Consider the following 18,062-nt stretch of genomic DNA (forward strand, 5'->3'; position numbering starts at 1 on the left):
CCGGCTGAACATCAGGAGAAACTTCCTGACTGTTAGAGCAATACGACAATGGAACCAATTCCCTAGGGAGGTGGTGGGCTCTCCCACACCGGAGGCATTCAAGATGAAGCTGGACAGCCACTTGTCAGGGATGCTCTGACTTGGATTCCTGCATTGAGCAGGGGGTTGGACTCGATGGTTTTACAAGCCCCTTCCAACCCTACTATTCTATGATTCTAATATACCAAAATATTAAAACATTGACTTGTCTCCAGGACCTGCCTTCAGCAAGAGGAAGGTCTCTGCTCGTGGAAGGTCTCTCAGCCTGAGTTTTGGGATCGCCACACACCACAGCTCCCCCCATTCAGCAGGGTCTCCTGACTCTCTGTGTAGCATGTTCAGGGGACTGGAGGGGCTGCCGTGGGAAGGAGGGGGCGGGGAAGTCCACTTGCACCAGCGCAATTGAACCTGGATAACCTAGGGTCCAATCCGATAAATATTAAAGAGCCAGCAGTAAAGTGACTCCTCACAGCCACAGATTAAAGATGAAACACAACAGCTCTGTCCAGCAGCCAAGTTCCCTCTCCTGCCTCTTACCATAAGGTGACCCCTGAGGACCAGGGGAATGATTTCTGTCTCTGGGGGAGAGTAGCCGTAGTCATCGCAAGGCAGGTCCCCTCTTCGCCTCCTGCTGTGGGACAGCCCATTTTGCCCATAGTTTTTGGGGCACAAAACTTTATACAGGCAGAAGAGCAGAAGGACCAAGAGGATGCCAGAAGCCAGGCCCAAAGCAGCGACCCTGGGGGGGGGGGGGGAAGAGGGTGGAAAATGGAGACGTCAGGTAGTCAGACCTCCTCCCGCTCCAACCTCACCATGCCTAGGCAACAGTTCCAAACAGGTTCCGTGGCCACAGTGGAGCCACTGAACTGACACTTAAACCAATTCCATTTGGAGAGGGTGTGGGACCCATTTGGATATTAAATCTCGTTTCAGTCTCATAAATGTTGTACGATGAATCACACTTCACCTAGCCATCAAGGTCCCTTCCTGCAGACCAGCACAAAAACTAGGCACTCTATTAAGTGTTACAATATGAGAGGGGCACTGAACCTCTTTCAGCCTGGGGCCTGAACTTGATTTCAAGAAAGCTCTTGGAGGCCACATTTGGGGGGGGGAGAGCAGCATGTGAAGGCAAAAGGGACAGGACTGAAAATACAAAACATACCAGTGCATTGTAGCTGAAAGCTCTTCCTGCCAGGTACTCAGCCTTAGGAGAGGCATTTCACCACTTAGAGTGGGGGAAAACTGCACAACAGCTGGAAAACCACCTAACAACTGATGGTTGAGGGGCAGGGGTGGGGCCTTCTGGGGACCCCAGAGGGCCAAATCTGGCCCCGGGACCGAGGTTCCTCACCCCCACCATATGAGTAGGCAACCTCAGACACAGCATATGTAACATGGTTTGGAAACATGCAGCCAGATCTGATGAAGCTCCAGTGGTGTTCGAAGGGCCTGACCAGCTCACTCCCACTGCTACCACTGCCCCACCAGCCCAGCTTCTACTCCCTGCTCCTCCCAGCCAGCCCTCCGCTCTCTCACTTGTACAACGTGATGTCCCGGTGCCCTTGCGCTCTGGGCACGCCTTCAGCCAGCTGATCTGCCTGCTCCGCTTTCCCGCCGCTCAGCGAGAAGAATGTGTGATAGCGATCAGCCTCGTGCGGGTGGCGTGCCTCTAAGGCCTCTTGCGGATTTAGGTATAGCGTGACCGGGATCACTGGAAGGATGCTGATGTACCTGCAAGGAAAACAAAATGGGCTGATAGACAAAGGCCGAAAACTCAGGAACACGAGGCAGGAATGCATTATCAGAACATCCCAGGGCGCCAGCTTGGGAAGGGAAAGGCAGGGCGGGCGAGGCGAAGCTGAAGCAAGCTAATCTTCAGAGTCTGTGGTTGCAGGGTGGTAGTGGCGGACACGGGGGGGGGGGGGCACACAGACAAGGAGACCAGATACTGACAGGTTCTCAGTGGGTTTTCCATGGTCAGCCCGACTCCAACACAGCCAGGGGCAACTAGCCTAGCTTGACATTCTCTACCTTAAAAGACAGATGACTTAGCCAAGCTGACAAGGTAATTCTTGGGTGCCTAGGAAGCTGCTCTGTAGCTGGTCAGACTATCAATCTATTTAGCCTAGTACTGCCTGCTCATGAGCTCCCGGCAGGCTTCTAGTAAAAAAACCAGATCCACAGGATGAATTTGGAAGGGGCTGTGGCTCAACGGTGGAGCACGCAGCGGATCCCTGGTTCAATCCTGAGCATCTACAGGCGGGCTGGAAAAACTCCTGCCTGAAACCCCGGAGAGCCTCCCTCAGTTCACGTTGACAATACTGGACTAGACGGGCCAAGGCTCTGGCTCACTACTAGGCAGCTTCTTGCTTACCTAATGGGAAGCTAATGAAGTTTTACTTTTGTCCAAGATACAATAACAACTGCACAAGATTAGTGGCTGGTGGGATAGTTTCTTACAATAAAGAGCCTAAACTGGATTAATGACAGAAAAATGAAGATTATGGTCACTGAGTTTATGGATTTGCCATTGCTTACTTTCCTGTGCTACATTACAGGGCAACTCTCGGGCAACATGTTTTTGTTTTTTAAAAGAACTGTGGCAGCTCACCTAACACACACATGTGCACAGGTGCGGGGGGGGGGGGGAGACTTGGGTCACTGACAATCCCTGCCTCCACTTATGCAAAGCAGTGCACAAAGGAGAGCCTCAAGACAAGCGCCTTCTTTGCCCCGGCGGACCCACCAGTGCTGCCTCCACAGGACTAACCGTTTGGCCAGTGTGATGTTGTAGTAGCTGAAAAGAGATGGCCAGTGCCGGAAGGAGAGCTTCCTCCAGATCTCTTCGTCCTCTGCGCCCCAAGTCACTTCCGCCTTGGGGCCCAGCTCCAGCTGCCCATTGCTCCCCCTGCTCTCAGGAGCCACAGCCTCGGCACGGTGACTCGCCTCTTGCCTGCTCAAGGAGTCCAAGCTGTAGTTCTCTGACAGCTGCTCCTCGGGGTCCGAAGGAAAGACGGAGAGTGACAGCTTAGTGTCACCGGTGGGAAGGACCTCCCCGGGAACGGGCATAGCCGGCAGCCCCGCCTCACCCAGCGGGCTTTGATCTGTGACTTGAGACACCAAGTAGGGACGGAGGCCTGCAGGGTCTGTGTAAACCAAGATGACAATCCAGACCAATGTCCCAGCCTGCAGAGAAGGCAAAGCGAAAGATGAATGGCACAACACCATGCAGAACGCCTCGCCTCACCCTGACACACAAATCTTCCAAGCCCAGAAAAGAAGCCTTCTCGGACATCAGAAATCCCCAGCCCTGTTCTGGAGAGAACCCTCAACCCACGCCCTTGGTGGTCACAGCTTCCTGCATCCTTCTGCTGATGGGAAAGCCAGAAGCAGTGCAAGGGAAGCCAAAGAGGGGGAGTCCTCCCCACAGGCTGGTTTCCATGCAGACCAGGGATGGGGAAGGTGTGGCCATCCAGAGGTTGTTGGACTGCAACTCCCATCAGCCCTAGCCAGCATAAAGCCAAAGATGAGGCATGATGGTAGTTGCAGCCAAACAACATCCAGAGGGCAACACCTGCCTGCAGTAAAGGAATTTACAACCTTTGTCAGTTTAGCCTTTCCCTAGGGAGCATCCCCTCCCGTATGCACCTGCTCAAAAACCTGCCAAAGGAGGTTAGGCAGGTGGTGACAAGAGAGAGAGCCTTCTCAGCTGTGGAATGCCCTCCCCAAGGAGGCACGCCCGGCACCCACATTACCTTTCTGATGCCAGGCAAAGACACTCCCTTTTTCCCAAGCATTTCAGATTTCAACTGTTGTGATTTTACTTTCTGATACCTTTTAAATCCTTTGGCTGTCTTGTTGTGGGTTTTAACCCGTTTTATTGTGTGAGCCACCCTGAGAACCTTTTGTTATCGGGTGGTATATAAACATAATAATAAATAAGTAACATAAATCACAGAGGTCACCAGAGGAAGGGAGCCTGAGACATATGGTGAATCTATGGCAGGGAAGAAACTTGAGAACAGGTTTCAACTCTCTGTCCACTGGATCCTGCAATTGTTCAAGGCCCCAAGGACACTCACCAGACAGGTGATGGTGGCGGATCCCAGCAGTGCTAGGCAGCCTTGCCTCAGGTAGCTTCAGTGTGCTTCATCTCCCCACCCCACCCCCTTTCTGTGCCTTCTGCACTACCAGTTGATAAAGGCGCTCGCACCCCATGACACTCTGATCCAGGGGCTCTCTAGCCTGTGCCGCAAAGCCTTTGCCAGTGGATGTGCCCCCCCCTGCACCTTTCAGCAATCCTCCATCCCCATTTTCCCTGGAGTTTTCACAGGTTTTGGGGTCCCTTTCTCAGGGCTTAGCGAGAAAAACTGTTCTTTCTGATCAGCTGCTGATAAAGAGCTTTTCCCTTCGGAAGCTGCAGAGTGATTCAGTCCTGCTTACTTCTGAGGCTTGCCCTGATTACTTGCAGGTAGACACGCTGTTCGTGATCATGTCTGAGTAGACATGGCGAGGCTCGGTGTTTGGGATGCTATTTGAAAGTGCTGCTGAATGATTCAGCCCTGCTTATGTTTGAGGAGACATGCTGCTCATGCTTTCTCCTGAGTGGACATGCTGAGGTTTCGTGTTTGGAATGCTACCTCAAAGTGCTGCTGAGTGATTCTCAGAGTGATCTGAGAAGACATGCAGAGGCCTGTCCTGCTTACTTCTGAGTAGGCTTAAAATGGTCAAAATACACATTTTGGCCCTGTCCGCTCTGCCTTTGGTCCTCTCCACAGATGGAAAGCAGCCCCCGAAACCTTTCCCAGATTGGAATTTAGCCCTTGGACTGAAAAGGGTTGCCCACCCCTGCTCTGACGGAAGCCTCCCTCCTCTTGTAGAAGGGCTTGCGAAGCCTGAAGCCACCCCAGAAGCCACTCGGGCACAGATGGCTCCCCTCGGCATAGGGCGTACCATGATGATTCTCTGTGCCAGCCGGGTCCTGGCAAAGAAGTAGATCACCCTCAGGCGCTTGGGTAGGCGCAGGTTCCTGAAGGACGAGGGCTGAAGGGTGACAGTGTGCAGGGTGGTGGGCCGCAGGGCTGGCTGACGCTCATACCGCTGGGAGCGGCTCACCGGCTGGGCGGGGGGCACGCAGGCTTCAGCTGGGAGCCGCTTGTTCAGATCAGCAAGCTGCCAAGAGAAGGGAAGCAGATGGGCCACAGCTAAGGCGGTAAGTCCCTGTGCGAAGCACCCAGAGAGCTTCGGCTATGGGGCAGTATAGAAATATAAGAAATAAAATGAGAAGCGTGGCTAACTCTCCTTCTGTACATCATGCCTATATACACCCACCATGCAACACAGAATCTGAGCGTTTAGCACTGAGTTTGTCCTCAGGCAGCTGCCTCCTGTGACATGCACCAGTCTGGATCACCCCCACCCAACAGATTCATACCCTGAGATTCAGAAATGCCTGACTTGCAATCCCTGCTCTTCTGGCTCAAAGGACCGGATGACAAATGGTCCATGACACAAACACCCAACACAACCACATGGCAGCAAGGACACATACGTATCCTAGCAACTACTACCCAGGCTTGCACACAAAGGTTTTATAGCCACAGCTCTCTTACATCTCGCAGCCACACAGCCCTGCCTGATGTGTTTAGTGGTTTTTATGAATTTGTGCTGTTTCATTGTTGTGTGGGATTTTATTGTGTAAGTTGCCTTTGCCCTTAAGGACAGCCTAGAAATATTTTAAACAAACAAACAACATTACCTCCATCCGGCGAATGTCAATGGACAGGACGGTGGTGAAGAAGAGCATCTGGAGGAAGAAGTCAGACACCAAGCCTACCACGGCAAAAAAGCAAAATTCCTGCATGGGACAAAGGGGGGGGGGGTGTCGTAAAGTGGAACGCAGCACACAGACATTCCACTTGTCCTTCATTATAGAAGAAGCTCGGCGCTGCTGTGAGCTGCTACTAGAACTTTTCACCCAAGTGGGCCAGCAGTTTTCACCTCCACAGTACCTGGTTCAAGGGGAAAGGGGGATTTTAAGGGAGAGGCAGCCATCCCTGCCTACCTACTAGCACAGCAGGTCAGCTACCTGAGGGCCTGCTCTACCTTGGCAGGGAGATGGGGGCTGTGACTGGAAACCCCAAGGATGAGCAGGTCAAATCTAAGAGGCAAATCTAAGAGGCAACTTGTGGTATATTCCAGAAAAACTGAGAGGTGTGAGGAGACACAGAGACTCTGGCTATCAGCTGTCCTTTGATCACCAGCCATCAGGGGAACATGGACTGGGACAAAGGCCCAGGAACATTGCAAGACCCACTGGGTATACCCAGCTACTTTGGAGAAAGGGAGGCACAGAAACAAAGGCTACCCAGAAAAGCCAGGGGGAAAGCTCACAGGAAAAGACCTCACAACTGATGGGTTCTTCAGAGAACTCTTTGCAAAACTCATCCATACCCTTCACACATACACCTTTTCCTGGACCTGAAGACAAGCAGCCACTCAGCTGGCTAAGCAGACTTACTTTTTTTTTGGGGGGGGGGGGTCCTGAACAACTCATTTCTCAGCTCGGTAGCACATTATGACAACATTTAAAAAACAAACCAGGGCTCTGCTGAGGCCAGAATTGGTGGATCAACACCTGTAAGTGCCACTGTACATTATGAAAGGCTAGTAAGTCCCAACGCCCATGGGAAGGGAAGACCCCTTTCTGCTCTTATTGAAGTAGAATGTCCAGAAACAGGTTTGGGCTCATCTCCCCACATAATCCATCGTATTTCATCATTGCGTTCAGACGTAAGTTTTGGTGCTCAGACCACTTTCCGAGTTTGATCTGCCTAATTGTCACATCTGTGTGACGGGACATTCTGACCGCTATTGTGCACAGGGGGAACAAGAGGTAGCGCAGTGCCAAAGACCAAGCAAGACTGAATGGGGACCAGGATACAGCTGCCCCCCAGGCCAACGCTGGATCAAAGGGCTGCTCTGAACATCAAGTCTTCTGGGCAAAGGGAGCCCCCAGGGGCGCGGCTGCTCTGCAACCGCCACAAATGGCCCACATTTCCTTAGATCAGATTGAGCTGCAACGTTCAGTGGCAGCAGGGGCGGGTACTGGGAGCCAGAAGGCCCTTCCCATTGGCTGTCGAAGCAAAACTGCTGACCTGGGGAAGAGCCTCAGCATGCCGAGCAGCAAGAGGCAGGATGGGGACGCCCAGGACCAATTAGGCGCAAAGGTCATGGGCAGGCTGAGGCAGCTTAGCTCCGTGTCACTAGGATTCCTTGGACTCTGCCGTTCTTTATCTCTCCGGTGTCCTTCAGGCTCAGGGACACCGATAAGGGACACACAGGCAAGGCCATCTCAGACTGGAGACAGCAGGTGCTGCTGCTGGAAAGGCAGGACACGCAGAAATCTGGGATAGTAAGAGACTTTGAATTCAGCCATCAGAATTTGGCAGCATAAAGATTTTGACTGCTCTGAATATTAGTTCAAAACCAGTTCTCCATTCCATCATGTAAGCTCAAAGCACCTTAGCAATATTTAAAATATCAACACTTGAGCCAAGAGGAAGAGGAAGAAACTAACACCACAGGAACCACCATTCTCTCCAGTGCCTGCTGGGAAAATGCTCAGGCTACAGTGGACCTCTGTGGGAAGATCCACTTGGAAGCAACCCCGATTCAGACAGTGCTCCATCAGGAGGTGGCTTTCAGCAGACTGCAGACCTCACAATGGTAGCTGGCGACAGGGAGCATTCCCCAAGATATGCGAGTCCCAACCCTCACGGGGGGTTTCTCTCAAGATTTTCTCTGTATTGGGTATAGCCTCCAGATGTTTTCCAAAAAGGACCCCTGCCCCAGAAGACACCTCAGGACTACAGAAATACAAGTTGCTAGCCAGTACAAACCCAACAAAAACACGGCAATACCTGATGCACTGGCAAACTGATCCTGCTGTGCTCTTTGGCATTTATGGACTGCAGGAGGGGACAGGCAGAGGAAGGGAATGCTGGGGACTGCGTGGGGTGGCAACACAGGCGAATGAGGACGTCCCAAGCCCACCAAAGGTTACAGGATGCTGTGCGGGTTGTGGGTAAGGAAGTGCCATTTCAATCTATTCCCCAAGGTTCTGAAGCCATGCTGCACTTCTGCTTCCCCAAAATCCACTGACTGTACCAGGTACCTGGATGGCTGGGACGAAGGTGAAGTAGCCAAACAGAATAATAATCAGCTCTGCAACCATGTTCTTCATAATGGACGAGCTTTCATTGCTCAAGCCTGGGGGGAAAAGGGACATGCAAAGAGGTGAGGTCAAGGCCAGGGGTCGGGGCAAGGGAAGGTGCTGCTGGGTACTTCCCTACTGTGCCTACATGACCTGCAGTGAGTGCGCAGCGTGCTTCTTAAAGATGGCGACAGCATTTTTTGTTTATTGACAGAATTAAACAAAATGTACAAAAGGAAACTCAAAAGGTTAGCTAAGTCCAAAAAGGTTCAAAATGCTCTCTTGTAGAAATAGATGCCTTCAGACTTTGATCTCATGCCTGTGTGGTCCAATACCAGACTATTTGGCACGCACAAGGAAGCGGAAAAGCTGGCTTTTCCTCACTGCAACTGTTTTTGCTGCTGGGGGAGCATCTTTGACTCATTTTGGTGCAATGGATCAAGTGTACTCCTAAAAATGCAAGAGGAGGAGGAATGGTTCCATACTTGGTGTACTGCACAGAGCAGTACAGACAATCTTAGCATCCATTTAAACCAAGGTTCATACAACCAAGACAAAGGACTCAGACTGCAGAACCATTTCTCAAGCTCTTACCCCAAGATGCTTGCTCCAAAGGGGGTCTCGCTGACCCCCGGCACTGTGTATCTTGACTGGGCTGGAAGGCAGAATTGCCAAAGTTCCTCCCTGAACACCAAATCAGTGCAAAGCAGGAGACTCAGTGTGCTTATTCTTTTCCTTCCATCAAATAGCTCCCCCAGGCCACCTGGGGTATGCTTTGGACCCATGTCAAACTACTCCCTTCCTTTAACCCCACCCTGCTAACACAGGGGTAAGTAACCTTTTTGGGCTGAGGGCACATTTGGCAATTTGATAAACTGTCTTGGCACCACCACAAAATGGCTGCCATGGGAGGTGTGGCTAGACACAAACGACAAGTAACTTGCCAGTCAGTGAGGACAATACTGGGCGGCTTCCTGTGTTCCTAAGCTGCTGCCAAGGAGCTGGGCCAGGCAGACCAGTGGACTGGCAGAATGTGCTGTCCTTGTTCCACACCATGTGGGAGCCGCCTCTTTCCCACTCACCTTGTGCAATCCTCAGTTTCACTTCCAAGTCGACAGGTGTGGAAACAACAGATTTGGTGAGAACGAGCACATTCTCTAGGCCAATCACGACCACAAGGTAAGGGAAAATCTCCCTAGAAGCAAAATGAAAAGGAAGAGCTGAGCCGAGCCTGAGACACTCTGGTGACAGGGATGCTTGGGAAAGCAAAGACACAGGAAATGCCAGTGCCTGGCCAAAGTGACCAAAGCCACTCATGCTCTCAGAAGATGGTTTCCATAAATCCAACAGAATGGGGAGAGTCCAGGCCAAGGCCAGGGTTTTATTGGAAAATAAATATTTTTAGGAAAGCAGACAATATGTTTTACTACAAATAAAAACACCCAAGCAAACAGAAAAGCAAAAGAGGCAGCTGGGCTCTCGATCAACATGGCACAGGTCAAAAAGGGCCCCAATCCGACCAGTCAACAACCAACCACTTGAGGGAAGCCCAGACCTTGCTTGCCCCAGAGACAACCGTGTCATGCTGCTACAACGGGAAGATCATGAGGAGAGATGGGCTGATGCTCTTCCACGTTTGCATAACTGTTCTGACCGTTTGCATAAGATGATGATGCCTGACGAAGGGCAGGCAAGAAAAACATAAGGAAGGATGGAGCACATCTCAAGGCCCTTCAAGAAAGACACCTTGGCACCCAATTCTTGGCCGGCCCTCCTCTTCCCTTGAGCCCTTAGCTACATGTGATGCACAGCAAATCCCAAACTGTGTTCAGCTTCCTTCCAGCAATGTGATTCCACCTCCTCTCCCCAATCATGAGGGCTAGAAAATTGCTCCTTTTTAAAACAATGAAACACAGGATTCTCAAGAAACTAGTGGATGCACTGTTTATTGGGATGGAGTCCAAACTAAACAGTTTGCAAGTGTCATTGCTGGAGGAGTGTAGATTTGGATTTATACCCCTATCCATATATTTATATTTAAAGGCCTGTGACCTCCAGACCTGGCTGTCGTCTCTCTAACTTAAAAACTAGCTCAAGCCTGTCAAAATTGCTTACATGATGCTGGAAGTCTCTATCAACATACACAAAGTGTATTATAATCTCAGTTTGCTTTAAGGTCGGCTACAAGAGATCCTCTTCATGGATCACTGCCTTGTTGTGGCGAAGGGGCTTGCGTAACTCAGTGAAGCCATAAGCTATGCCGTGCAGGGCCACCCAAGACGGACAGGTCATGGCAGAGAGTTCTGACAAAATGTGGTCCACTGGAGAAGGAAATGGCAACCCACGCCAGTATTCTTGCCAAGAAAACCCCATGGAACGTATCACAAGGCTAAAAGAGATGACGCCGGAAGATGAGCCCCTCAGGTCGGAAGGTGTCCAATATACTACTGGGGAAGAGCAGAGGGGATTTCCAAGTAGCGCCAGAAAGAGTGAAGCAGCTGGGCCAAACCCGAAAGGACACTCAGCTGTGGATGTGTCTGGTGGTGAAAAGAAAATCCGATGCTGTAAAGAACAATATTGTTTAGGAACCTGGAATGTCAGATCAATGAATCAAGGTAAGCTGGAGGTGGTCAAACATGAGATGGCAAGATTGAACATCGACATCTTGGGAATCAGCGAACTCAAATGGACAGGCATGGGCGAATTTAATTCAGGTGACCATCATATCTACTACTGTGGGCAAGAATCCCTTAGAAGAAATGGAATAGCACTCATAGTCAACAAAAGGGTGGGAAAAGCAGTACTGGGGTACAATCTCAAAAACGATAGAATGATCTCAGTACGAATCCAAGGCAAACCATTCAACATCACAGTAATTCAAGTCTATGCCCCAACCACTGATGCCGAAGAAGCTGAGGTTGATCGGTTCTATGAAGACCTACAACACCTTCTACAACTAACACCAAAAAAAGATGTCCTCTTCATCATGGGGGACTGGAATGCTAAAGTAGGAAGTCAAGAAATCACTGGGATAACAGGCAGGCATGGCCTTGGTGTACAAAATGAAGCAGGACAAAAGCTAATAGAGTTTTGCCAAGAGAACACGCTGATCATAGCAAACACTCTTTTCCAACAGCACAAGAGACGACTCTACACATGGACATCACCAGATGGTCAATATCGAAATCAGATTGATTATGTCCTTTGCAGCCAAAGATGGAGAAGCTCCATACGGTCAGTAAAAACAAGACCTGGAGTTGACTGTGGCTCAGATCATGAGCTGCTTCTTGCAAAATTTCGGCTTAAGTTGAAGAACGTAGGGAAAACCACTAAACCATTCAGGTATGACCTAAATCATATCCCTCATGAATATACAGTGGAGGTGAGGAATAGATTTCAGGGATTAGACCTGATAGACAGAGTGCCTGAGGAACTATGGACGGAGGTCCTTAACATTGTTCAGGAGGCAGCAACTCAATCCATCCCAAAGAAAAAGAAATGCAAGAAAGCCAAGTGGCTGTCTGATGAGGCTTTACAAGTAGCTGAGGAAAGAAGGGAAGCAAAAAGCAAGGGAGAAAGGGGAAGATATATCCAACTGAATGCAGAGTTCCAGAGAATAGCAAGGAGAGACAAGAAGGCCTTCTTAAATGAACAAGGCAAGGAAATTGAGGAAAACAACAGAATGGGAAAGACTAGAGATCTCTTCAAGAAAATTGGAGATCTCAAGGGAACGTTTTGTGCAAAGACGGGCATGATAAAGGACAAAGAAGGCAGGGACCTCACAGAAGCAGATGAGATTAAGAAGAGGTGGAAAGAATACACAGAAGAACTATACAGGAAAGATCTTAATGTCCTTGATAGCCATGATAGTAATGTCCTTGATAGCCATGATAGTGCAGTCACTGAACTTGAGCCGGACATCCTCGAGAGTGAAGTCAAGTGGGCCTTAGGAAGCATGACTAACAACAAAGCTAGCAGAGATGACAGTATTCCAGCTGAGCTATTTAAAATCCTAAAAGATGATGCTGTTGAAGTGCTGCATTCAATATGCCAACAAATTTGGAACACTCAACAATGGCCGCAAGACTGGAAAAGGTCAGTTTACATTCCAATTCCAAAGAAGGGCAACGCCAAGGAGTGTTCAAACTACCGCACAATTGCGCTCATTTCACATGCCAGCAAGGTGATGCTCAAAATCCTACAAGCTAGGCTTCAGCAGTATGCGAACCGAGAACTACCGGAAGTACAAGCTGGGTTTCAAAGAGGCAGAGGAACTAGAGATCAAATCGCCAACATTCGCTGCATCATGGAGAAAGCAAGAGAATTCCAAAAAAAGTCTATTTCTGCTTCATTGACTACACTAAAGCCTTTGATTGTGTGGATCACAACAAAATGTGGCAAATTCTTAAAGTGATGGGAGTACCAGACCACCTTACCTGTCTCCTGAGAAACCTATACGAGGGTCAAGAAGCAACAGTAAGAACCAGACACGGAACAACCGAGTGGTTCCAAATTGGGAAAGGAGTACGACAAGGCTGCATATTGTCACCCTGCTTATTTAACTTATATGCAGAGTACATCATGAGAAATGCTGGGTTGGATGAATCACAGGTCGGAATTAAGATTGCTGGGAGAATTATCAACAACCTCCGATATGCAGACGATACCACCCTAATGGCAGAAAGCAAAGAGGATCTCAAGAGCCTCTTGTTGAGGGTGAAAGAGGAGAGTGCAAAAGCTGGTTTGAAACTCAACATTACAAAAACGAAGATCATGGCATCTGGCCCCATCACTTCCTGGCATATAGAAGGGGAAGAAATGGAAGCAGTGACAGATGTTACTTTCTTGGGCTCCAAGATCACCGCAGACGGTGACTGTAGCCATGAAATTAAAAGACGCTTGCTCCTTGGGAGGAAAGCTATGGCAAACCTAGACAGCATAGTAAGAAGCAGAGACATCACCTTGCTGACAAAGGTCCGTCTAATCAAAGCTATGGTTTTCCCAGTAGTAATGTATGGCTGTGAGAGCTGGACTATATGGAAGGCTGAGCGCCGAAGAATTGATGTTTTCGAACTGTGGTGCTGGAGAAGACTCTTACGAGTCCCTTGGACTGCAAGGAGGTCAAACCAGTCCATACTAAAGGAAATCAACCCTGAGTGTTCACTGGAAGGACAGATACTGAAGCTGAAGCTCAAATATTTTGGCCACCTAATGCGAAGAGAAAACTCTCTGGAAAAGACCCTGATGTTGGGAAAGACTGAGGGCAAAAGGAGAAGGGGACGGCAGAGGATGAGATGGCTAGATAGCATCACCGATGCAATGAATATGAACTTGAGCACGCTCCGGGAGAGTGCGCAGGACAGGAAGGCCTGGCATGCTATGGTCCATGGGGTCACGAAGAGTCGGACACGACTGAACGACTGAACAACAACAACAAGAGATTATCCCATGGAAGGGAACTTGAACCACTTTCAACCCAAGGGCCAAATTCAATTTTGGAGAAGCTCTTGTGGGCAGCACTCCACTGGTGGGCAGGACTGAAAGCAAAAGGGGATGGGGCAAAGTACCAAAAATTAAAAAGACACCAGGTTATTTCAGTTTACAGTTCTTACTGCGAGAAACTAAGCCTTAGGAGGGGCACTGCAACCTTTTAGAATGGGGAAAAAACACGGAGAAGCCAGGAAACCACCAAAAGATTGGCAGTTGGGAGAAAGGGGGGTGGCCAAGAGAAGGAGGCATGGTCATCTGGGGAACCTCAGAGGGCTGGATTTGGCCTGTGGGCCTGAGGTTCAACAACTCTGTCTTGTGGCTTCCAGGAAACAGTTGTCCTAGCTAGAGGTGGTGAAACTACTGGTTGAAAAACTGGGACATTTTCTGGGAAACCACTGTTGGGAAAGATGCTTCCCTCAATCTCTGAACTGCATTTTAATCTAAAGATCATTTAATTGACATGGAGTGCAGACATTCTACTAGCGTCCCCACCTCCAGACAAGTTCCCATGTCAGGAGCCATCACGTATCTCAGGTCTGATCAACGTACGTGTTCAACGCATGTGTTTCCAGACAGGTTTGATGCATTCACAATTTACAATTTTAGGTGTCCACCTAAATCTTGAAATGGAGCATTCAACCTCATCTCAGCAGGATAGGACAGTTCACTCAGGTGGGCATGAGAGATAATTGCTTGGGGAAGGACCATAGCTCAGCAGCAGAGCCCCTGTTTTGCATGCAGAAGGTCCCAGGTTCAATCCCCGCCGTCTCCAAGTAGGGCTGGAAAAATTCCTGCCTGGAACCCTGGAGAGCCACCGCTGCCAGTCAGTGTCAAGTACTGGGCTAGATTAAGTGTTGGGCTAGAATCATAGAATAGCAGGGTTAGAAGGGGCCTGTTAAGACCATCGAGTCCAACCCCCTGCTCAGTGCAGGAATCTAAGTCAAAGCATCCCTGACAAGTGGCTGTCCAGCCTCGTCTTGAATGCCTCCAGTGTGGGAGAGACCACCACCTCCCTAGGGAATTGGTTCCATTGTCGTATTGCTCTAACAGTCAGGAAATTTTTCCTGATGTTCAGCCGGAATCTGGCTTCCTGTCACTTGAGCCTATTATTCCATGTCCTGCACTCTGGGATGATCAAGAAGCGATCCTGGCCTTCCTCTCTGTGACAACCTTTCAAGGACTTGAAGAGCGCTATCATATCTCCCCTCAGCCTTCTCTTCTCAAGGCTAAACATGCCCAGCTCTTTCAGTGTCTCCTCATAGGGCTTTGTTTCCAGTCCCCTGATCATCTTTGCTGCCCTCCTCTGAACCCTCTCCGGTTTGTCTGCATCCTTCTTAAAGTATTGCGCCCAGAACTTGACACGGTACTCCAGATGAGACCTAACCAGTGCTGAGTAGAGGGGAACTAGTGGGTGACATTATCTGGAAGCTATACTTCTATTAATGCAGGATAGATTCAGTATAAGGCAGCTTTCTGTGTTCCTATGACTGCTTGGAAAGGAGACCATTAATACCGCAGCCTTGGGGATCGACTCCTATGTCCAGAACAGGAAAGAGAAAGCAGCTTTTTTGGGACTGTCTTAATGCCCCTTCGGCCACTGCCAAGCTGAGTTTGGACACTTACCCGCCATTGAGCGTAGGTGTTAGGCCGAAGAGTGTGCACAGGCCGACGGACATGAGCAGAGAGCTGAGCACTGTCATGACTGCAGCCAGAGCCAGGCCCCACTTTGATTTCACCATGTCAATCTTCCCTGAGGAGAGAAAGCAAAGCCCTCACAATCACTGAATGGAGAGAAGACACAACTCCAAAGCTATGGGGGAAGGCTCCTGCCCCTGCTACAGAGAAAGGGTCACCAGAGGCTATCCACAGCTTGATGAGCAACATGTCTGTCTGCATTGCCTACAAAGACATGTGTATCTAGGGCAGCCTTCCCCAACCAGATGCCCTCCAGATGTGGACTGCAACCCCCATGCTGGCTGGGAATTATGGGAGTTGCGGTCCAACAAATCTGGAGGGCACCAGGTTGATGAAGGTTGATCTTCGGCAGAGGTGCAGAGCCTCAGGTCCAGGGGCCAAATCTGGCTCTCCAAGGTTCCCAATCTGGCCCCCTGGGGTTCCCCAGAAGGCCACACCCCTTCCCTTGGTAGTTTCCCAGCTTTTGTGCAGTTTTTCCTCCTGCTAAAAGGTTGAAATGCCTCTCCCAAGGCTTAGGCACTGGCCGAAAAAGCTTCAAGATAAAACACGCCGGTGTTTTTGGCCTCACCCCTTCTGCCTTTGCCCCCACCCCATTACTGGAATGTATCCCTCAAGAGCTTCTCTGAAATGGAATTTGGCTCTTGCGCAGAAAGAGATTCTGCACCCCTGATCTAGGGTGAAAGACCCACAACTCTAAAATGAGGGTACTCCTAGAAGGTGGGATGTGTCACCCAGAAGGATGGGATACAGCAAGGCATGCACCTCCTCTCCTAACCAGAACTTTGTTTTTTCAGGGTTCCAGGAAGGGAACCCAGAACTGGCTGTTAAATAAGCATCATCTCCTCCAGCATGCACTGAGACAGGGTTCTTACCCTATTTCAAACAAGCCTGTCTGCTCAGAAACGCAACGCTAAAGGCTCTACAATCCTTCTTGCTGCTCCAAAGCACAGCGACAGACATAGTACCTTGGTCCCTCCTCATCCCATGCCCCATCTGCCGCTCCCTCAAACTTACGTGTGGAGAAATAGATGTAAGCAAAGAGGATGATGTAGGTGGTGACAAGGGGGATCAGCTCAGCGACACCGATCTCCTCCTTGAAGTGGACGTGGGTGATGAGCTCTTCCCGCAGAGTGCAGTTGGGGCTGGGGTGCAGCAGCCTGAGGCGGGAACGGAGGCTGGAGAGGAATCTGCCAGGAAAACACAAGAGATGCCAGGCCCAAGCACCACTCCCTCTTCCCCCAAGAGAAGGATCTTTGTGAGTGTAGCAGAGCAACCTAATGAAGTTTCCAAGGCTGTCTACACTTCTCCTCTGGGGCTGAACATTCCTCAGGAAGAACAAAAGAGAACTGCAAGCTTCCAACAAGCGAGGAGAGAAACGAGGGGTGTGGGGGGGGGGAAGAGAGAGAATGAGAGAGAGAGATTGATTTGGTGCTTCCTCACCTATCCAGCTGCTAAGGGCCACTACACATTACAAAATTAATGGGTACACCATACCAAACTGCAGAATTCCCTGGAATGTGAAAAAGCAATTTTGTCTGTACATGGTGTAGGAACCAAGGGCCCAATCATACCTTTGCATAGCACATACACACAGTGTACACCTTCCTAAAAAGAAAAACAGACCTGGCATGCTTCCACACATTACAGGGCACGTATTACCTAGAGAAATGTAGCTGCTATTTTTGTAACTTGTGCAATAGCTGCGTGAGGCTTGCTGTTCGAATTCAGTGGTTTTTGAATTTTGAAATGTGCCCCCAAAATACAGGCATAAAATAAATCAGATTTTGCATATAAGTTTTGCTGGTACTTCAAGTGTAAAAATGGACTTCAAAACGGCAGACCTCTGACCACAGAGAGGTGAAACCGACATCAGGAAAACATCCCTGAGGCAACCTTGTGAGTTCCAAAATACAGCAGAAGAGGGAAAAGGGAGGGGAGCTAGATTACAGAAACAGCGAGGAATAAGAAACTCCAGTAAAGCCGCAGTGATTTCCAAGACCCGGCCAGGCCTACCTGGAATCATAGCGCTGGAGACCTAAGGTGATGGTGTAGGTTACCACTCGCTTCCGGTTGTACAGGTTCACCCCGCTGTACTTCCCTGGGACTCCGAACAGCAGATCTGAGGGAAATAGAAGGAACATAATATGAGGTTTGAAAGTGACATGATGGGGAAGGAAACATGGTTCCCTAAGCTTTCCTAAGAATAACACACACAAAAATACAACCTCCCACTTGTTTTTTTTTTTTACGATGTGTTTTTACGTCATAGAAAAAATACCAACTTCAAGCTGGCAAAACCTATGCAGAAAACAGAGGGGCTGGTCACATAAGCATTTAATGTGGGGTAGGAGCCCTTGGCTCACTTCAGGTGCTGATTCATTTACGCCTTCAGAAAGTGAATGAGAGAATGAAACTGGCTGGAACAATTTTTTTTTAAATGGTAGCAAGATTAGGGCTCTAGGCAAACCTCTCTTACATACAAGAATATGACATGCAAACCACAGCCAGGCCATATCTCGCAACTCCTGTATCTAGCTGTACGTCAGGGGAGTCAACCCTCCTTCAGCCCAAGGGCCAAATGCCATTTCAAAAAAGCTGTCTGGGGCCACATTCCAGTGGT

The 18,062-nt window shown here is 49.6% G+C and overlaps 1 protein-coding gene across 1 annotated transcript in view; it reads right to left on the reverse strand.

Moving 5' to 3' along the window:
• The window catches only part of SCAP (SREBF chaperone), a 79,369-nt gene that overhangs the window by 13,284 nt on the left and 48,023 nt on the right, over positions 1–18,062 (reverse strand). The window contains 10 exon segments of the mRNA XM_084859594.1: positions 577–778; positions 1,579–1,773; positions 2,813–3,228; positions 4,996–5,214; positions 5,801–5,899; positions 8,219–8,313; positions 9,340–9,452; positions 15,371–15,497; positions 16,457–16,629; positions 17,456–17,561. Of these exon segments, the coding sequence (XP_084715720.1) occupies positions 577–778; positions 1,579–1,773; positions 2,813–3,228; positions 4,996–5,214; positions 5,801–5,899; positions 8,219–8,313; positions 9,340–9,452; positions 15,371–15,497; positions 16,457–16,629; positions 17,456–17,561 (1,745 nt within the window).

This window comes from Heloderma suspectum, chromosome 5, assembly GCF_057233095.1.
Source record: "Heloderma suspectum isolate Gila_16-S chromosome 5, 16-S_ref, whole genome shotgun sequence".
In the NCBI taxonomy this organism is placed as follows: Eukaryota; Metazoa; Chordata; class Lepidosauria; order Squamata; family Helodermatidae; genus Heloderma; species Heloderma suspectum.